Here is a 20,582-nt window from a genome sequence, read left to right as displayed (position 1 = left end):
TTTTTTTTTATGCAAAAAAAAAATTAAAAAAAAAAAAAAAAAAAAAAAACCCAAAAAAACAAACAAACCAAACCTGTGGACAGCATGCTGGTAATGAAAAGAAAAGTTATACCTTGTTGAAGCCATGAAACTTTTCTTCTTGGTCAGAGGAACCATCAGTGAAAACCATATTTACATCCTGACCTTTACTCACTTGGAATCCAAATATTCAGTTACAATGAAGCACATCCTCTGCACTTCTGCAGATGGAGTTGGCTGTTACTGTCACTTATATCAACCATTCTCTTTATTAAGTCTGTTTGTTACTGTTCCAGCCATAAAATGAACCATGACATTTTGTTGCATAGCACAAATCCTATGATTCTCTGTCCCTCTGTATCCCAACTTCGACAGACACTTCAGAGCAGCAGGTATGACCAGGAGAGTGTGCTTGAAGCATTGCTATAATCTGTTGACCCCCATTTCTGTACCATTTTCATAGGAACCATTATCCCTGGTGTGTGTAGAAAGTGTAGCCACTGTGGATGACATGAGAATGATGGCACAGACCACAGCAGGCCAAATCCTCTGTGCCCCTCTTCTTACCCCCAAGGGTTTCCACCAAACGGAGCTCAGTTTTAATGAAAGGTTTAATTCAGTATGCAATTTAGGGATATTCACTGTGATGGTGGTGTTGCTTCATGCACTCATACAGGGGGAAAAAATGGCTAGGTTTTATAATGTAATAATTAACATTCATATATTGTATGAAAATATCATGGGCTATGTTCTCTTTTTTTCATTTATATTTTCTAATGCTTCAGTAACTTCACTGCTTCATTTGAGCAGATTTTTTAATTAGAAATTCTCATAAAGTATCCAGTCTAAGTAAACACATCTGCAAAACATGCAGTTGCTTAACAGTTCTCAGTGTAAAATGTTAGTATTTGTGTTATATGTATTTCAGGTGGAACCGAATAACTATTCCCCTTCCCAATGCGGCATTAACAAGTGACACCAGGATTCGATGGAGACAAACAGGACCAATCCTTGGAAATATGTGGGCAGTCGATAATAGTTAGTATTCTTATCCACAATCACAATACATCAGAAGAGTACAATTTTATATGCTGCTCCAAGTAAATGTATTTTCCAGAATCACAGGTCAAAGGATTTTCAGTTTGTTAAATACCTTTTCTTCACATCTGCACTTGATAACAGGTGCATTTTGAAGCTAGAGGGGAATTCTGTTATTTGAAAAGACAATAGCCTAGTAGATTACCCTTTTTTTTTTCTTTTAATTGAATGCTTTCCAGGAAAAGATATTGGTGGACAGGGATTAATATAACATTTCCTCTGACTGTTTAGTCGTAATTACATAAATAGGTACTATACCACTATTAAGGACATGTACTGCACCAGCCTAAGCAGCAGTTACCACATCTGGGACATGTTTTTCCTTCTGGACATACAAGACCTTCATAAAGAAATGCTTCTACCAAACACTGACAATACTTTTACATTGTTTACAATATCTTCAGGGGAAAGTAGCATCTGTTTCAGGGAACTATTCTTCTTTTAGGAAATTATTTTTAACTTACCTGCTCTTGAAATGGCTGTGAAGATCTGGGAGGAGCTTGTCTTGATTTGTATAATTATTAAACTTAGTGCAGAGGATAACTGAGGCCAGTCTTCAAAGGAAATACTTTAAAGTGCAGAAAAAATATTTAGGAACAGTGGATAAAATAGATACATGATATGAAAAGCAGAAATAATTATGATTGAAAGGGCTAGCAATGAGAAGGTACAAATTTTTTAGCTTTGCTCATTAGCCTTAGATGTTTTGGGACTAAGTAATCTACATCCAGAATTTGTTTTGTTAAATTTGTGAAGTACATTATTTAAAGATTTACAGTGACGTACAATAGACTCTGAAATTTTGTAGTGATTCCTAGTAAGGTTTGATAAGGAGCCTGTGAATGGTAAATAATTACATTTTGCAAAATTATTAAAACAGATTAGTGCATAGTTTTGAAAAGAAAATTATTGAAGCTGCTTTGATAATGTAATGCTATAAATGGAAGTTTTCACACAAAGTAGTTAAAATTGTTCTCTTAATCACATCAATGGGAATTAGCATCATCTTGACATTCTGGATAGAGTATTCATGCTTGTCTTCAGAGATTATGGTTTACACCAAAAAGAAAATGAAGGGAAAATTTAGGTGAATATACATAAGAAAATGTCTGTGAATATCTGCAAAGATGAGTTGCTGCCTAACAAAATGAGACTGTAAGTGTTGGAGATGCTCACGGAAGTTCACAGAAATAAGGTAAGATAAAATCAATACAAGGATCCAAATTCTTTGCAACAGAATAAAACAACACAATTTTGAAAATTATTGGACAATTCACATATCTGCACTACCTTTGCTTGTACAACGAAATACAATTTCATCAAAGGATGCTGCATGCTTCACTCTGTACCATCTCAAAAGCAGCTTTCCCAACCATCTGCCTAAAAACTGCCTGCTCTGAAATTTGTTTGAGGTGTAGAACCGTGACATGGGAATCAAGTCTTAAAGATGAATGTGTTTATGAGGCTTCTCATGCCTCCTTTGTTAGATACTAGTGGAACTGAAGCTTTGCACTTTGATTTTTTTAGACGTAAATATTGGCACGCCATTCAAATTCTTGAAGAGAGGAAGACTTTCAAGGATTCAGCACTCTGACTTTTAGCTTCACAACTGTTTCTTATGTGATTTAAGTTTTAAATGAAATCTGGAAGCTGGCCACCTTTTAGAAACACTGGAAAACGGCCAATATTCATAAAGCTTTTTTCATTTTGAACGACATCATTACATCTTTAACCCTTGTACTTTTACCACCCCCTCAAAAAGACCTCAAAAGAGACAAATGTATCAGACAGAATAGAATTTTTGCACCCTGAAAAGTGAGAAAATTTAGCAATCACGTGAAGTCTGGTGGGGAATTAGTTACAGGGAGTAGCTAACAGGAAGTACTGACACACTGCTATAATGGGCAACGTCATAAAACTAGGAGAGGTAACAAGTACTGCTTGTTATAAATGATTTCAAATTGGTGGCTATTTGGATGACATTCCAAAAGCCACAGTGCAAGTGGGTAACTCCAACTAACAGGTATTCTTCAACAGAAAGATGACACAATTCATGGTTAAGGCTTGTTTATCATATTGTACTGAAAGGATATTGCCCACAAGTTACCACTTTGGGCTACGCCCAGATTGTCACATTTGGTCTATATCCAGATTAATGCTTTTCTTTATAGTAGTGCAATAAAATGTAGATTAGATTATACTGAGATTTACTCGTCTTTGCATCCTTCATATTTTTCACAAAATATCATCACTGTCAATTAGGAGTCATTGGAGGAAGATGAAGTAAAACTGTAAAACAAGTCTGGACTATTTTTGAGTGCATATGATTTTGAGTTTTATTCCATTTGAAAGAGTCAGTGAAATTTGATGATATTTAACAGTTCCTAAGACATATCAGGGCAGATTCTAATGCCAGTAATTTCAGTCAAGTAAAATATGTGGATTTCTGTGAGAGAAGCAGCAATACATTTTAATAATCTACAAGACTGCTGTTGGAATGGACTGGTATGTATATTGTATTACATCTCTGAAATAAGATTAATAAATGGAAAGACAAGAAAATGGTCAATGTATAGCAAAGGATCTGATTTCACTTGCAGTCTTAGAAAAACCAAGTACATTAATTAAAACATCACTAGTGTCTGAAACCATGGATAGATATTACCAATTAAATAATAAATTATCCCTGGCTATCCTTGACACAGAGCAAAATTCCATTACTCAGTTCTACGTAAGGATACAATCAAATGTATTTTATCATTTTGTAGACCTCTTCCAGCTAATGGGATTCAGCTAAATAAAATAACTGTGTGATCAGGTCTGCATACTTTCTTGTATTCATTATATTCTCTTTATCACATAACATAACCCTTCATTTTACTGATTTCTTTTCTCTGCAGTTTATATTGGTCCATCTTGCCTCAAATTCTGCTCAGGGCGAGGACAGTGTACTAGAAACGGCTGCAAGTAAGAGTTATAATTCAGCACTTATATTCAGTTTCTGTCACATAGTTCACTTGATGATCTGAAAGTTGAAGTGATTTTCATTTCAGCCCTTCCTTTTTGAGATGACTAAATATAAAACTAGCATAGCCCCCAGAATGCATAAAGCTCACTGGAGAGCTAAAGATCAATCTTTCTAAACAGCAGCATATTTAATTTTTTTCTATAATTTTCTTTTGGGAGAGAGTCTAACTTACAGTTCACCTTAAAATGTGCTGCAGAGCACACTGCAACGTCAGGGATGAATGCTTTATACTGGTTTTAGAGGTGTTTTGGGACTGTATCATTTTTATATTAGATTTTGGGAAAGAATGACAATTTTCATAGTTCTAATATCCATAGCCTAACAGACCTCAAGGACAGAAGGTCAGCACTTCACTTTTTCTGAAAGTCTGACTTGTTAAAAATGTTCCAGCCTAAAAAGTAAAGATACTTACTTAAGGTCAGTAAACACATTCAAAATATTAGTGTAACTATTTTTAGGTATTAACAAGAGTGTGATCCATGGGGCATTCTGTTCTGTTACTCTCTTTCTTGTAATCACATCTGATATGCTACAGATAAAAGCAAATTAATCATTTTACATATGAACAACTGTAAATTATGTCAGCAGTATTTTTGGTCCAAAACCGAATAAAAATATTTCTGTATTATGTGTAGATTGGTACGAGGTTCATAACTATGATTTTTTAAAATTGGAACAGTAAGTATTAGGTAAAAGAAAGTCATTGGTTATGCAATACCTAAATAAAGTTTAAAGAGATACTTGATCCTTAGATTTGAGAGGGACTTTGTAGGCATCTTCCATTCATGAACAACTGTAGCCGCTGTATTGGTTTGTCAACCAACCAGAGAGGATGGGACATTAATTGCGCTGTTCAATCTTCCTCACCCACAGGTGTGACCCCGGCTTTTCAGGGCCAGCATGTGAGATGGCATCACAGACCTTCCCTGTGTTCATCTCAGAGAGCTTCGCCAGCTCCCGCCTCTCCTCCTACCACAATTTTTACTCCATCCGGGGGGCTGAGGTCAGCTTTGGCTGTGGGGTCCTGGCCAGTGGCAAGGCCCTGGTCTTCAACAAGGATGGGAGGCGCCAGCTTATCACCTCCTTCCTAGACAGCTCCCAGTCCAGGTGAGAGGGAGAGAGCAGTAACATGAGGAAAAGAAACTGGGAAACCCTCCCCTTCCAGCCACAACCTTGTGTATTATTAAGCCAGTCATTTAAGCAGGAGGAAAAAGGGTTTTTTAAAAAAAACTTCTAGTTCCATATTTTAATGGTGATTTCATAGCCTTGCCTTTTTTCCTCCTGCTTTGGAAACAACAGAGCCCAAAACAGACTGGAGGGAAGTTATTGTACAGCTCAGATAGAAAATATGAAATGTTAATATCAAACCTGAGTGTCAAAGCCAAATGCTAATTAATTATTTATAAGGTTGTGTTTATTTGACAGCTTGTGGCAGCTGATTAGATCCATTCACTATCTCTCCCTCCCCTCCAGTGCCTAATAAATAATTAAATGCTGTAATGATTGGCATTTTTTAACTATATGTGCCACATTGCATTACTCGACAATAAAAACAAATCATACGTACAAAGCCTCATAACTGGTATTTATCAAAATTTGTCTAGATTAAGATGATCTGAAAACAACCTGATTGGGGGGGAGGAAGAGGAGGAAACAAACACTATGCAAATGGTACCCTCTAAATATTTGTGTAATTCTTATCCAGGTTCCTGCAGTTCACGCTGCGCCTGGGCAGCAAGTCAGTGCTGAGTACCTGCAAAGCACCCGACCAGCCCGGGGAAGGAGTGCTGCTGCACTACTCCTACGACAATGGGATTACCTGGAAACTACTGGAACACTATTCTTATCTCAACTACCACGAGCCAAGGTATATGCATAAATATTACAAGGAGAGTAATCTACTTGCAGTTAGTGCTGGTAGTGGTAGGCACTGCAATGCAGACCGTAAGTACATCCGCCCACATGGTGTGGGAGTGAGTGGAGTGAAGATCTTCTACTGCATGCTGAAAGTTGCTGTTTTTCCTTAAAATTTTGCAGCTGTTCTGGGAACTTCCCATTTTTGCCTGCTTCTATAAAAATGAATGCATGGATTTAACAGTATCTGAGTCTCAGGTGATGTGACAGAACAAGCTGAGGCAGTGCAGGATGAGGAGTGGAAATTACCTGTGGGAAATAGGGGCATGTCTCTTCCCGTGGAAGCCGCCACTTGTAAAGAAAAAAATAACATAAATTACATAAATTATTTGTAGCTTTGAAGCCATAGATACCTTCACTACACCATCCTCTGGGATTAGGAGTTTGCAGGCAGCAGTTGAGATTAAATCTGACCATGAGGATCTTTCAGGTCAGCAGGGAAGTTGCGCCTGCTCCCGTTATGAAGGGAATTACATGACTTTGTGGCTGTACCTGTGGGCTGGACGCAGTGCCCTGGGAGGACCTGCTGGTGACTGCCTGGGAATTGTGCAAGTAATGAATGCTGAACAAAGGGCTCTTCTCATCTGGCAGCACTTATGTTTGGTGTCAGATTAGAGAGGAATGTATCTGATGTATTTAGAGAAGCAGGTATTAGTTACTATTACATTTGTGAGACCATCCACCAATTTTAATAAAGCGAAGTAAAATCAGGAGTCTCCACCAACACACCTGAACTGCAAGCCCAGAACAACCTGGGCTGGCTCTGCAGAAACCCACTCAAATCTGGAGGTATCCCCCTTCATGGGGTGCTGCTGCAGAGCCAATAAATCCCGATGAAAGGAGATGCTCTGCAAGGGGGCACACGAGAGGCAGAGCCTATGGTGGCATCATAGGTCCCATCCCAGCTGGTCTGTTCCTGCCAAGGGTGGTTTTGCATTGGGTATTGCCCTGTGTCATCTTCTCTACCCCTCCAACCAGTTCCAGGATAAGGCCTGAGTCAACTCCCGGGGTGGGACTGTAGACACATCTGCAAGTCACTTTAGCTACGTATAACTTTCATTGTTTATATTTATTGAGCTCAGAGCATTTAAAAAAAAAATAGATTTCCTTATCTCATTAGTAACTCAATACAAAATTACAATATACAAAAGGTGACTAAGAATATTCTAATAGGAAAAAGCTTGTAACATTAAATATATTTCCTGGGAGCTATAAGAAATACTAGAGATTTGAGAGGAATTACTTTATTTTGTAGACGTATATTGCATGTGGTCTTTAATTTCTGAAGTTTTAAATGTGTCCAAAGGAAAGATCCTACTAACTGGAACACTCAAAAGCCTTCTTCAAAATTTCCTTTCCCATCCTTTATTATAGTCACATATATATTTTATATGGCCCTGTTTCTAATTCTTAGATTCAAGATTACAGCTGTAGGAATTTTATTTCCCTAAAGGTTTTTAAAATATAGCACTATGAAATTTTTATAACAAAAAGGAAAACACACATTCTGGTGACTGATTTTAATGAAGTTTAAGATATAAATGTAGTAAATTATATTGATACCAGAGACCTTTTTTGCTTTTTTAGATTAAGTATGAAACAATTTCTGTTGTTCTGACAGGGCAGAGAACTAAGCACAACATACACAGGTTAGAAAGGTTTTGCCATGGAATATATGTACTCCACTCTGCGTAGACAGAAAAATGATAGACATACAAACCTGAAGATAATTCTGGCAATAATTATGATGAAGAACATGAATCAAGCTTCACCTTTTCATATTATGTTGTCTGAAAATATCAGCATTTTTGGTAACATAGATGGACTGCTGCAAAGTTTGGCAATCAATCTGTATCCAGAAATTTAATTAATCTTCAGTCATACAAAAAATAATTACACATTTAATGTTTTGCTGAAAAAGTGCATTTAATCTGCTAACATTTGACAGATGCATTTTTCTTCTGAGCAGAACAGCGGTGGCTTTTCAATATTAGGTATGCGCATAGCTTGAAAGAATGAGATCAGAGCAAAGGTCTCCCAGCTGGTTTTTAAGAAATCTAATGGTAGTTGGTAATGTTAGTAGGAACACTTTTCTGCAGCAGAAAAATCATTAGCAAGAATCTCCCTCCCTCTCCATCTATCTCCAGCAAATCAAAGCCAGACAGGAGAAGCTGTTATAACTGGAGATGTAGTCAGGTTCTGCATACTAACGTTATGTGCCATATACAGTGGTTTACACCAAAGTTTTTAAATTGTGTTTGCTTAATCCCCTGGGATGAGACATTTATTTTAATATGTGTTAAATATTTTAACACCCAATAGGTGTGTCAGTGGTGTATGTCCTGATTTAGGATTTTCTGTAAATTACTGTCAGTGAGAATTAGTGTCCATGTGGTGAGCTTTTGAGAGTTAAGAGTAAAAGGGAAGATGCAGGCATCAGAGCCAGCCACCAGCAGATAAATATGCCCAGGATTATAACAGAGCATTCGCTCACTCAAGTGCCAAGTGCCTCACGGTGTACGCTGGAGGCAGCGCTCCTCCTAGCCAGGGTTCTGGCTTTCCTCAGGTATGCTCTACTGAACCACTGAAGACAAAACTATCAGTGCCTTTTAGCACCAGTAGCGATTTAGTGTCATTTGTCCCTCTAAAAATTGACCCAAAAATTTGTAGAGTTGCTGCTTATTAAGAAATCCTTATTAGCAAGAAAGTCCTTGTGGTTTATTCAAGTGCCAGAGAGTAGTGGGGCTTGGTCTTTCTCTTAGAAGGTTATGAAGTCATTCAAGCATGTTTGAGCAGCAAAAGAAATGCATCTGCTGTAGATAAAGTGTGTGCACTGCTGGTCCCTTGCCACAGGGACACAGCAGCCACCACCTCTGGCTTTCCCTCAATGCTGCTGTCTCCAGCCTACAACCAGCAGAAAGCAGCTCCTAGAAATGCCAGCAGGACTTTTTGAGTGCTTCCCACTTGTTTAGTCAAGCTATTCGATTTTTTCTTGCTAATGGATTAACGTATTCTTCTTTAAAATCAATGTGACATTAAAGAACAGTATTATAAATTTACTCTTTACAAGGTCAGCTTAGCAAGTCATTTTTAAGAGTGTGATTTTGCACTAAGAGCACTGCAGGCACAAGACTGTTTCATACATTAAAACACAACAAAACATTACAACAGGCAGCTTAGAAAGCCTTAAATTTGGAAAAAACTTGGTGCTAAAGTATAAAATGCTGTTTCCAATTTACCTGATTTGTCATTTTATCCATTATTTCCTCTAAGAGAGAAAGAAAAATATCAGCTACATGATGAGCTTGCCGAAAACTCTTTTGCCAGCAAGTAATAGTACACCAATGGAGACAAATGTCCCTGATGCCAGTCTGTTTCACAGCTCACGTGTGTTGCATGGGGCACCATGGTCCTGGTGATTTATGGAGCTTTCAAGAAGTTGTCGTTGCTGTGGCAATTAATGCATGCTCCCTGCTGCTGTGTATGATAATTGCTCCTGGAAATTAGATATTACTCTTAATTTTCTTTGCAGTTTGTCAGTTATAGGTTTGTTGACATAGCTGCCATGACAAATCAGGTGACCTTGCGTACCAGGAGAAATGCCTGAGACTCACCTCCAGTTGTATCTCTGTACCGCTACAGAAGAAAAGTGTGTGCCATAAGAGACAGAGACTACCAATAATCAAATTGTCTGACAAGATGAACCTTTTCCCCTTTAAACATGGCAATTTAGAGGCATGGGTTCTTCTAGGACAAGAGCAACATAGGCGTGATGTCAGTGCTGTGTAAAAACAAGCACAGATGTTAAGATGCACCTCTTCAGATCAGTAGAAAATCCACTGAGTTTGAGAAAATGGAGCTAGAATTTGTAAATCTTTGTCAGCTGATCATCTCTTTGGCAGTCTAAGCTCCTGGCCTACAGCTGGTTTTCAGATGGAGGGCATTCAAGTTTCTTCTGGCAAGCAAGAGCAACTGTAAAATTTACAGAGTGCTGCACAGTAGCAGCAAAATTTACAAAATTGGTGGCTTTTGCACATGGCTGTCTTTCAAAAATACATTTACTACCAGGAGAACTAATGATTCCCCTGCCCTGTCACTGGTAGAAGCTTTGTTAGTAGATGCTAAGGTATTTGTGGGCTAAATTTAACCCATTATTTTTAGGGTCAGTAAGAAAAAATAACCATGAAATACATCCCCATGCAAATATTACAAACAACTAAACTTTCAATAACAATTTTTTTGTTGTATTCCAGAATAATTTCAGTGGAGCTGCCTGAAGATGCAAGACAGATTGGTATTCAGTTCAGATGGTGGCAACCATATCACTCTTCTCAAGGCGAAGATGTGTGGGCAATCGATGAAATCATCATGACTTCTGTGCTTTTCAATAGTATCAGTCTGGACTTCACCAACCTAGTTGAAGTCACACAGTCTCTGGGATTCTACCTGGGAAATGTTCAGCCCTACTGCGGACATGACTGGACTCTTTGGTGAGAAATACATATTAATTTCTATTCTACTTTTGTTTTCTTTGTCTATTCATCCTGCTAAGAACCAAGTGAGTTCTGCAAATGAGTCTTTCTAGCAGCTATTCAGAGTAATTGTGTCTCATCCTCACATTATGGACAAAAATATAGTTGCTAATCTAATTGTGATAAGTAAGTTTTTACACCCCATTGCACAGAGATTTGTGTGATGGTGTCCTGGTTTTTAGCTTGGACAGAACTGGGTTTCTTTTTAGAAACAGGTGGGAACCTTGAATGTAGCATTCTTTCCCCACAAAATATTTAAATATTCTAATAGGAACAATTTAGAAAGTTTTCATAATCTTCACTTAAAATCCAGTCAGGTTTATATGGGCATACAGGTTATGAAATAATCTGTTAAGTACAGACTCTGAATATTTTGTAAGTGATGTTCAGATCTTTTTACATAGCCACCAGATTACACTCCAAAAAGGAAAGGCAGCAGAATGGTGGTAGAATGACGTTAGCCATTTGTAGGTTTTTTTGTCTGGTATTATATCCATTTAGTCATTTACACTGTGATCAGCATTATAACATATTGCAATTATGCCTAAAATGTGCTGTGTATTCAGAAACAAAAGCAAGAAAACATCACCTGCCCCAAAGCAAAAAAAAAAGTGAGAAAACAAAAAGAAGTGAAAAACAAAGAAAAAGATAATTCTGTTAGGATTGTGTAAAATAAAGCTTTTTTAGTAAAGCATTAACCTGCTTCACAAAAAATAAATTCTGGAGTACAGAAGTGTAAAATTTGGAATTAATACAAGGAAAGCTCAATTTAATCTCTATGTTTTGTTTAAAACCAAATAACAGTTTCATGCTAGTCTGATCAAAATATAAACTCAGTGTGGCTTTAATTGGCATAGATATATTTATTTGGAGAAAGTACAATCACAGTAATTATAGAAAACCTCAAGAAAATATAAATAATTTTAGTGTCCCCATGGACACTCAGAGAAACACTGTTGGAATTTTATTAACAAGTATCTCTGAGCAATCTGATTTGACTTTCTGATCATCTGTCAAACTGAAAGGAGTTGGCTTAACAGTAGGAGCAACACCGAATATGTTCTAGTGGTGATAATGAGGCAGTAGAAGCACCATTAACCACTTTAATAAGGACAAGGAAGGTACTCGCTGCTCATTAAAATGAAACAATGTGTTAGGGCTCAAACTGTTTGCATCTTCTTCATCAAAGAGCTGGAATGAAAGCCCTTTAATGACATTGTTTTCTCTCTGTTCTTGTAAGACCAGTTTATCATGGGGAGGGGTAGGTTATTTAAGATCGCAGAGGTTCCTCTGTTTTCGTCTTATGACTCCAAATCAGAACCAATATAATAAATGCTAAGCTAAATTCTTCAACTTATATATTGGCTAGGATTTGTAGTGCTCAGTCATAGCGGAAACATCAGACTTGCCATGCATCAAATAAAGAATCAAAGCCTTTGAAATATTTCCTCTCTATTTACGTGTAAGTATTTTTCATTATCACTGGAAGACATGAACTCTATCCTTTACTGACCTTGTTTCTCTCAAGGGAAATTTTTAAACTTACACAAAGTCTGTACAAATGGCTGCTGGTTAAATTAATTATTGTTGGCTTTTCCCAGCTGTGAGTCCATTTGGTTCTCATTTGCTAACTCATGACTTTCTATGAGCAGAGTTTGCAGTAGCACTGACACCATCCTCTTGAGAAAAGCCTGACAACTGCTTTTTCATTAGTAGAACTATGGTAAATACACTATAAATCATTTTACATGGTGTCATCCCTAGACCCATTTTCACCATGTTGGCTTTAATTGTCTATTAGGCCTCTGTTTCTGCCTCAGAATCTGAAATATTTATCCTTAAGATTGTGGAAAACTTATGAGGGGGATTTTTATTTTTGTTGAAGAGGGAGGTTGTTCTTTCCAATATCTGACTCCATTTAGAAAAGAGACGTTTGGTGATAAACATATGTTTTGAGCAGAGGTGATTTTTGAGTGGTTTATAATGGTCTATATCTGGAACAGTCACTTGATTTGATTGTAATTGTCAACATTTGTTTTCAGATTGGTTCTTAGACTTTATTACAGCAAGTGTATTGAGTATACTGAAAGGACTTCAGAACACTTCTTAAATGAAGTGTTTGATGATGCAGATTGGTTCTTAGACTTTATTACAGCAAGTAAATGAAGTGTTCTTAAATGAAGTGTTTGATGATATATATTAATCCATATACAGGCAAAGTTTTGACCCACATGCTTCTGGAGTGTTACAGAATATTTACAGCCACTTGTTGAAATGTATTTAAGTATTGATAAGGACATTAAAACTTTTTCTTTTATATATTAATCTGGACACAAATAAAATAGCATTATTTAAATAAACTGTCTTCAGTCAGATTATGACATTATGATTTAACTCAATGTAACTGACAATAGAGTGTCCCACTGTCCCTGGAGCAGCCTCAGGGAAGACTATAAATCTGGCTCATAATGAACTATAGAGCAAGATAATACAGTTGCCCTACGTCAGCTTGATAGTTTACCTGTGTTTATAAAATGTTTTGTCTTTTAGATTAGTTATTACTCTGTAATGTAGAAAATTCCTTTCAAGTAATTAACCCAATTGAAATATATTAATACATTTAGGAATTATTTAATAAAGTAGGTATGATGTGATGTAAAAAGACATAAACATCTCCTGCCTTTGATGGAAGCAGAGCTGGGGCTGGCATGAGCATTTGGCCATCACGTCAACATTCTTGGTCAATGCAGCTTTACAAAAACAGCTGCATCCGTGTGGCTCTCAGTATTTCTGAAAGTACTGGCCTTGAAAATGTGGTAACTGGGGATCCCAGAGCAGTTTGGAGCAGCGCAGATTGTCTGACATTGGCTGTGATATCATTCCCAGAAGTACCAATTAGTTGGCAGTGCTTGGAGGGAGAGTGATTGTTCTGAGAGCACCTATGGGTATTGTGTTCCTGCACCTCCGCAGGTCTAATTATATGTGTGCTAGAAACCAACTCACAGCAACATATTTATACAAAAATGTAGCCTTTTCATTCTCATTTCTGAAGATTTTTTAGTTAATTATTGTTATGCCAGGGACATTAGTCTGTCTTTTACAAAATCTGGAAACATATTCCAGCTGCATGACTCCCAGAAAAAACAAAGAAAGCATTTGGTATTCCAGCAGAGGAGCATACCCCTAACCACATACATAGGAGAGCTGGAAAGTGAGGAAGCAGCAAGTGAGGTGGAGCCCCCACCTTTAATGCTACCCTTGTTCAGCTGGAGGCAATTTGTGGATGATAAAGAACTTAGTGAACCCATAATGTGATTTCCTCCCCTTAAAGGAGCTTCTTATGGAGAATCACAGATTGTCTTCATCTCCTCACTAGCTTCCTTTTTCACTTTTCTCTAATATCCATTTTAAAGAGCTGTTCTGACTTTAAAACAATGCTTATTTAATGTACTGTGTACAATATCCAGTGGCTAAGTTATTACATGAAAATGAACACTAAACTTAAAGTGTGTTAATTGTGACCTGAATGCCTCCAGTAAAAAAGATCAGAATTTAAGAATTTTTTTCTAATTTGGTGGAGACAAAGACAAAATGAAACATTTAATTCTTCGCACCTATGCTGAGCACTAGTCCTTCACTTTTCTTCCATCACTTTGGGGAAGACAGCTACTGGGCAGATACTTCATCAAACTGTTTAGTTTCAACTCCTTTGTTCTGTTCAGATGAGCTTTAGGTAACTGTGATGTGTTGTGCCTAGGTTTATGTGTGCGATGTCAGATCATTTAAGAATAGTCTTAGAAAATGTTGAACCTGAAAGGACTACAGTACTTCTAAAGACACTAACTAAACATCTCAAACTAAGGAGAGGGAGGTGATTTTCATTCTATGAGAACTTTCTTAAAAACATTATTTTCAAGCCTTGTGTGCAAGATGCAAAGTTTAAGTTGTTAGTATTTCCTCCTTATACCTCTCTTGAATTTATTTTTTTTTCCTTTTGAATAGTGCATAGAAGAAAAACCTGCATTTAAATTGAAATAAACTTGTAACTTCAAACTATATGTTGTGCTACTATGTATGTGATAACTAGGTACCTTGTATCATATATGAGGCTTGGTGTGTTCCAAACAGTAATACTGACAAAATTATCTTCTCCAATCCATTGAATAATACAACTCTCATATCAGTACATCCTGCAGAAAAGAAGCTGAGGATAGGCAATATTAATTCTGAAACACAGTGAAAAGTCAGTGAATGCATTGCACATAGAATCACTTGAAAAACCAATGGAATGAAAAGTCTATGTAATAAGAATATTTTAAACTAAATGCAGTGTATCTTTACTGTCCAGTGTTTGAATGAAATTACAGCTGTTACTGTGACATGACCTTAGGCAATGGACACTCCAGGGTAATTAACTTTATTTTTGTTGGTTTTTTCTGTGTGTTATCCTCTGCTTGATCCTAACTTGATCCTTAATACAAAGAGCATATAGTAAGAACTAACAGAATAATTCAGTGTTTCACACTCTGGGGTACTTCAAGGCTTTCCTGGTAATTTGCAGAAGTACCAGTGGAAAGATGCTTCTGTGCATGGTCTTATCCTATGTGCCAATCTGCAGAACAAAGAAAGAAGCATTGCTATATTTAACCCCGGACCATTCATAACGTTCCCTTCTGAATTATTTTAGGCATGGATCCTGACTCTTTCCTTACATTTCTTAGTTTTACAGGAGATTCAAAGTCAGCTTCTAGCATGCGCTATGTGGAGACCCAGTCTATGCAGATCGGAGCTTCTTATATGATACAGTTCAACTTGGTGATGGGCTGCGGTCAGACATTTACACCTCATATGGACAACCAGGTGAAACTGGACTACTCCACAAACCACGGCCTCACGTGGCATCTTGTTCAGGAGGTGAGGCTGGCAACAAGTACCTTTGTCTTCCATAAACTCTGCTTGTACAAAGGTCATCTGAAATATACTTGTGGCATTGAGCAAAGGAGGATATTTTCCTCATTCCTCTTTCTATAAAGAAATTCTCAGTTGGAATCAGTCAAAATGACTAATAGAAATATTTAAACTGTTTTTCCTGATATTTGGAAGAAATGTATCTGAGAGCCTGTAACACAGAAGTGTGACAGAAGTGGACCAATTCTGGGAAAAGAACTGGGGCACAGTTAGACAGAGATACAGAGCAATGGCCAAGATCTTTCCTGGGCTATTGCTTTGTTTTTCAAAGCAAAATGCATCTACTGTTTCCTGGCATTTAAATGGATAGAAATTCTTTCTGCCCTTTTGCGCAGCCATTTCGTAAATGGAAAGCACATTCCTTCGGGGGATTGTAATGTAGAGCCTTTCATCTCCCATCCCTGGTTCAAACACAGTCCAGGGCCATAATGACCAGCCGTTTCCCTGTCTCTGCTAAAAGTTGAAATAGCAGGATTGGCTGCTATTTCCCCATGGCTCAACCCTGTCTCAGCATAAACGCAATAGCAGATTTGTCCAGAATTTGTGCTTTTGTTTTCCCACTTAGATGGCAAGCTGGACTTTCCCTGGCCTCAGGGTGAACTAGCCAAGGTCCTTTGGCTGCCTCCGAGCAGGTTCACAGGGTGTTAGGGAAATTGTCCTGGTGCCTTTTTGCTGCCTGCTCTATAGGTTCACAGAGGGATTTGAACATTCAGTCCCACATCTTCTATGAGCAATGAAAACGTCCTGTTACCCTTTCCTGTGTTGTATTTTACCACGTTTACTTTGGTGGGCAGAGTAGAGAAATGACAATAATTGAATTTTTAAACTTTGTGAATCCAAAATTTTACCTTAAACAGAATTCAGAAGAAAGTTATAAATATTGTATTTCAAGTGATGTTCATGACTTTTATACCTAGCAGGCATCATCATGGTGTCTAAGAATAGTGCCTAGGAGTAGGTGTTTGGTGTTTGTCCTTGTCGTCAATGGAAGATCAGTTCCCTTCAGATTTTAGTGTTCCTTTCCTCTCAGTGGAGCTGAGTTCAGAGAGAAGAACTTGCAACCAAATAATTTTTCTCACACCACCCCTGTTGCTGTGATAAAAGAGTCATAGAGAAGTAGAGAAGGCTATTTGTAGTATATTTCAAAAACGTAATCTGGCAAATACACAAAACACTAATTAATTAAAATGTTTGAAAGTTTTGTTTGCTTCACACACGCTGATCACATCCTGTTTTATAGGATCTTTTAAGGGAGATGAATCAATGAACAATGTTTGAAAATTGCTGGAAGGGAAACTAAGCCTTTAGAAAACCTACTGAAAAAAAACAAAACAGAATAAGCTATCAGATCTTCATTTAATACTCTAAAACATTTGAGCAATAAATTTCTCTGTAAAATAATATATTCTGCCCTTCTTCATATTTAATATATAACTATTACTATATATTTTAACTATATAAATTCTCTTAATTGCTTTAACTACTAGAATCAGTGCCTTAATATTAACTTCAAAACAGTCAAAGTAGGCTACTTGCCTAGGCAAGTGTCTGTCCCAGAGGTCCCCCTTGTGCCTGATACCTCAGATGGGGACGAGCACAGCAGCGAGTAGCAGAAGTCTCTCAGCAACACGGTGATAGTCAGGAGGAGCTGTGCTGTGGGACCAGTGGCAGAATGGACTCTCTGAATGGGTATCTAGAAAATCAACAGAAAAGTTGGTAATACCATTCAAGTGCTTTATTAATACATCATCAAAACCATAGCACAAAGGTTTTAGATGCTGCTCTGGCAATAATAAATAAATAAATAAATAAACCAAATATTGTCAAAAAATGGAGTAAAATAGAAAGGGCAGGTCTAGAAAACTGTAAGAGGCTGGGATATTGGACTGCCTTTATGTTTACTATAAACAATACATGATAATGACCAGATTTTCTGACAAGAAAAAAGAAAATTTTAGGAATGGACCTCTCCATGAATCTGAGTTAAAACAGGGAGAATCATAGAAGCAGAAAGGGGGGATTTACACACTTGCTGTAGGTGTCAAAGGTAATACAGCTGCAAAGCATGGTAAGGACTTCTGGAGACAACTTCAGTAGACGGCAGTTGGGTGCCCTTGTGTGGCTCTGGCAGTTCCTACTGCTGCTCCCCACTGCAGATGGAGGGAGAGAAGGGACCCAGCATCCCCAGGCAAGGGCTCAGAAGTAGATCTCTGAAATGACTGGTAAGTGGTCAGGAGGTCACTTTTGTAGACCTATTCCATAGTGGACTAGTAGACCTCCTCCATAGTCAGTGCTAGATGCTGGGGTGAGAATAGTAAAAATAATGAGCTAGACACCCTCATCGAGGAAAATAAAAAATTACTAGTCACTAATGCTAAATATTCCTCTTAAAATGGGTCATATGACTTTTCTATCCTAAATTGTACTACTGTTGGTTTTCTGAGAATGTTTTTGAATCATGCCAGGACTTTTCTCCTTATGGGTCTTTTGCTGGAACATCTGAACCCAGGCAAGCTCCTGGTTCCATGTATGTTTAGCCTCCACTTCTGTTCCCAATTCTGCCTCAACATTATATCTGTTTTTGAAATATTTTACTTCAAGGAGTGTCTTCCAAGTATGCCAAGCTGTCAGGAGTTCACATCAGCAAGTATCTACCATTCCAGTGAATTTACTCAGTGGAGGAGAATCACCGTCCTTTTACCACAGAAGACTTGGTAAGCATTTCTTTCTTTTTTCTTTTTCTTTTTTTTTTTTTTTTTTTTTTGGTGGGTGCAGACAGTTCATCTATTTTGATATTGCTATGACAGAGATCAAGTCCTCTGTAGATCATACTCAAGCCAGTGGGTGGGGGATGCTAAGGTACCAGGGCTGACCCAGTTGCAGGAATTTAACATAAAATGCCTTCCTTACATAATTAGAGAATGAAATGTTGGTGAAGTCACCAGAAACTATTGTTTAGGATTGTTTTTAATACATACTGTGACTCTTCAAATGAAGTTCAGACCTTTTCAAAAATAGTGGTGCTTGTCTATAAATGGCCCACTGGAGGAAGGCTGTATTTGGATTGTTAATTTTTATATTGCACGTTCCTTATTGTTTACACCTTCAGACCAAAGCCTTGCATAAACAATAACTAATGATTCATTTCTGGGAATTTTTTTACCTCATGTTTCTTTTTATAGCATGTCTTCAAAAATAACATTCTCTTCTGAAAAAAACAGGAACAAAAATCATCAGAAAGCCCTACCTTATTCATCTTATTGTAATCAAAATTGTTTTACCTGCCCTAACATTTTTAATTATTTAACTAGATTATTTCTTCCATTATTTGTTTTTAAAGTTTTATTATAAGATACAAATAAAAATTGACATAAATCTCAATAATCTTAAGGGCTTCCTTCATTTGAGAATTAAATTATTCCAATTAGAGTTACAGCTTGCTTATGTTTGACCTGAATCCATCACAGCAATTGCAATGAGAGCTTGCTCAGATTAAGTTATCATTGTATTTTCCTGTCCTTCGTCATTTTTCTGCACTCTCCATGGCCTCAATGCAACCTCTTTCTATCAATTGCCCCACGATGATACCTTCTTTCAACATACTGGCCATTTTTACTGTACCAACAATATTCAGAATTTTGTATTTCCAGGCAAAACATTGGGACAAATATTGAATCCTTAAAGTGTATCAGGTCAGATAATACAAAATGGCACAAGTAAGTCTATGAATAGCTGCTTTGTAGTTAGATTACAGTGTTCTGAATCTTACATGCTGTTATGTGCCACCAGCTGTAAAAACTGTGGTTCACATAGGCGCTTAGGAGTTTAAAAAACATCTGCAATTTTGCAGGATATACTCCAAAGTAGGCTGTTATTTTAAAATTTATTTATAAGATATACTGTACTCAAAGTTGTTTTTATACAGTGTATAGTTGATGTTAATACCAATGTTATGGGCTTTTTTGTCTTTAGGATCTAATAATTTTCCTCAGCATATGAGGTGACAGAAGCAAATAATTCAATTTAAATTTAGGAGAGTGTGGGGAAAAATTATGATGAAATAATAGCCAGGTTCCTATTTTATGCTGTGTACAAATCATAAATATTTCACACTCTATCTTGTATCTGAAGGGATTCCCATCTCTTAGCAGACTTTAGCTTGTAATTAAGGTACAAATTACCACTGAACATTACTTTTCTCTTCATAAAACACTTTTTCAGTACAACTATGTTGTGCTGCAGAGTCATCAGGGTGAAGAGGAAGGATGGCTGCATGTTCCCCACCAAAAGCAATCCAGCACACCAGACACGTCTCAACCACTTTCTCTCTTCCCTCCTTTCCACCAGCAAGGAGCAGACCAAGGGCTCAGTTGCTCCTTTGGGTTGAGATTGGGAGGGGCTTTTTTTTTTTTTTTTGCATTTTTAAAGCACGTGTACTAACAGAAGGCAGTTTCTGCCTTTAAAAACCTAGAGGTTACTGGTGAAGGTTCAATGAGCAGAGCTCCTCCACCCTGCCCTGTGGAGGGCATCGCCCCAGGGGCCTGGTAGCACATACGGTCTGTAGGACTCTTCTTCGGGGCACCTTCCCTCTCCTTTCCACCCCCACACTCTGTTTCAACAACCACCCACAGATGAAAATGTAGCAATGGCCAGGAAAACCAGTGCAGATGGCAAGAGGCAGGTCTTCTGTCTGCCCAAAACCAGGGCAAGGGGAAGGGAGCTATGGAACCCTTCCTTTTGGCTCAGCCTTACAAGACAAGGGCTGCCAAATGCACAACCCACCTTGTGGTTAATGCTCAGGGAAACAAACCACCTAAACGGAGACTCAGGACCTTGCTCTGGCCCTCAGTAGCCTTGACATGCCCTCACACCCCTGCACAGTCCTGCTTGGATTGCCAGAGCTTTTATCCCTGCAGGCACAGCTCTTTGCTGAGGGTTTGCACCTTGGGTGCACAGGTAGCATCAGGCTGCCTTACTGTGCTGCCAGAAAATTACACAGAATCACAGAATCGCAGGGGTTGGAA

At 37.8% G+C, this 20,582-nt stretch overlaps 1 protein-coding gene across 1 annotated transcript in view; it reads left to right on the top strand.

The window, feature by feature from the left end:
* LOC104530394 (reelin-like) overlaps positions 1-15,504 on the top strand; it is a gene marked incomplete at its 3' end in the record, with an annotated part of 23,283 nt that extends 7,779 nt beyond the window's left edge. Inside the window, exons 5-10 of the mRNA XM_029086729.1 lie at positions 947-1,056; positions 4,017-4,083; positions 5,018-5,251; positions 5,850-6,011; positions 10,312-10,548; positions 15,312-15,504. Of these exons, the coding sequence (XP_028942562.1) occupies positions 947-1,056; positions 4,017-4,083; positions 5,018-5,251; positions 5,850-6,011; positions 10,312-10,548; positions 15,312-15,504 (1,003 nt within the window). The remainder of the gene's footprint in view (positions 1-946; positions 1,057-4,016; positions 4,084-5,017; positions 5,252-5,849; positions 6,012-10,311; positions 10,549-15,311) is intronic.
* Between the last annotated feature and the right edge of the window lie 5,078 nt (positions 15,505-20,582).

This window comes from Antrostomus carolinensis, unplaced genomic scaffold, assembly GCF_000700745.2.
Source record: "Antrostomus carolinensis isolate BGI_N321 unplaced genomic scaffold, ASM70074v2 scaffold22039, whole genome shotgun sequence".
Classification (NCBI taxonomy): domain Eukaryota; kingdom Metazoa; phylum Chordata; class Aves; order Caprimulgiformes; family Caprimulgidae; genus Antrostomus; species Antrostomus carolinensis.
Note: the sequence above shows the minus strand (reverse complement) of the source record. Positions and strands in the feature narration are given on the sequence as shown.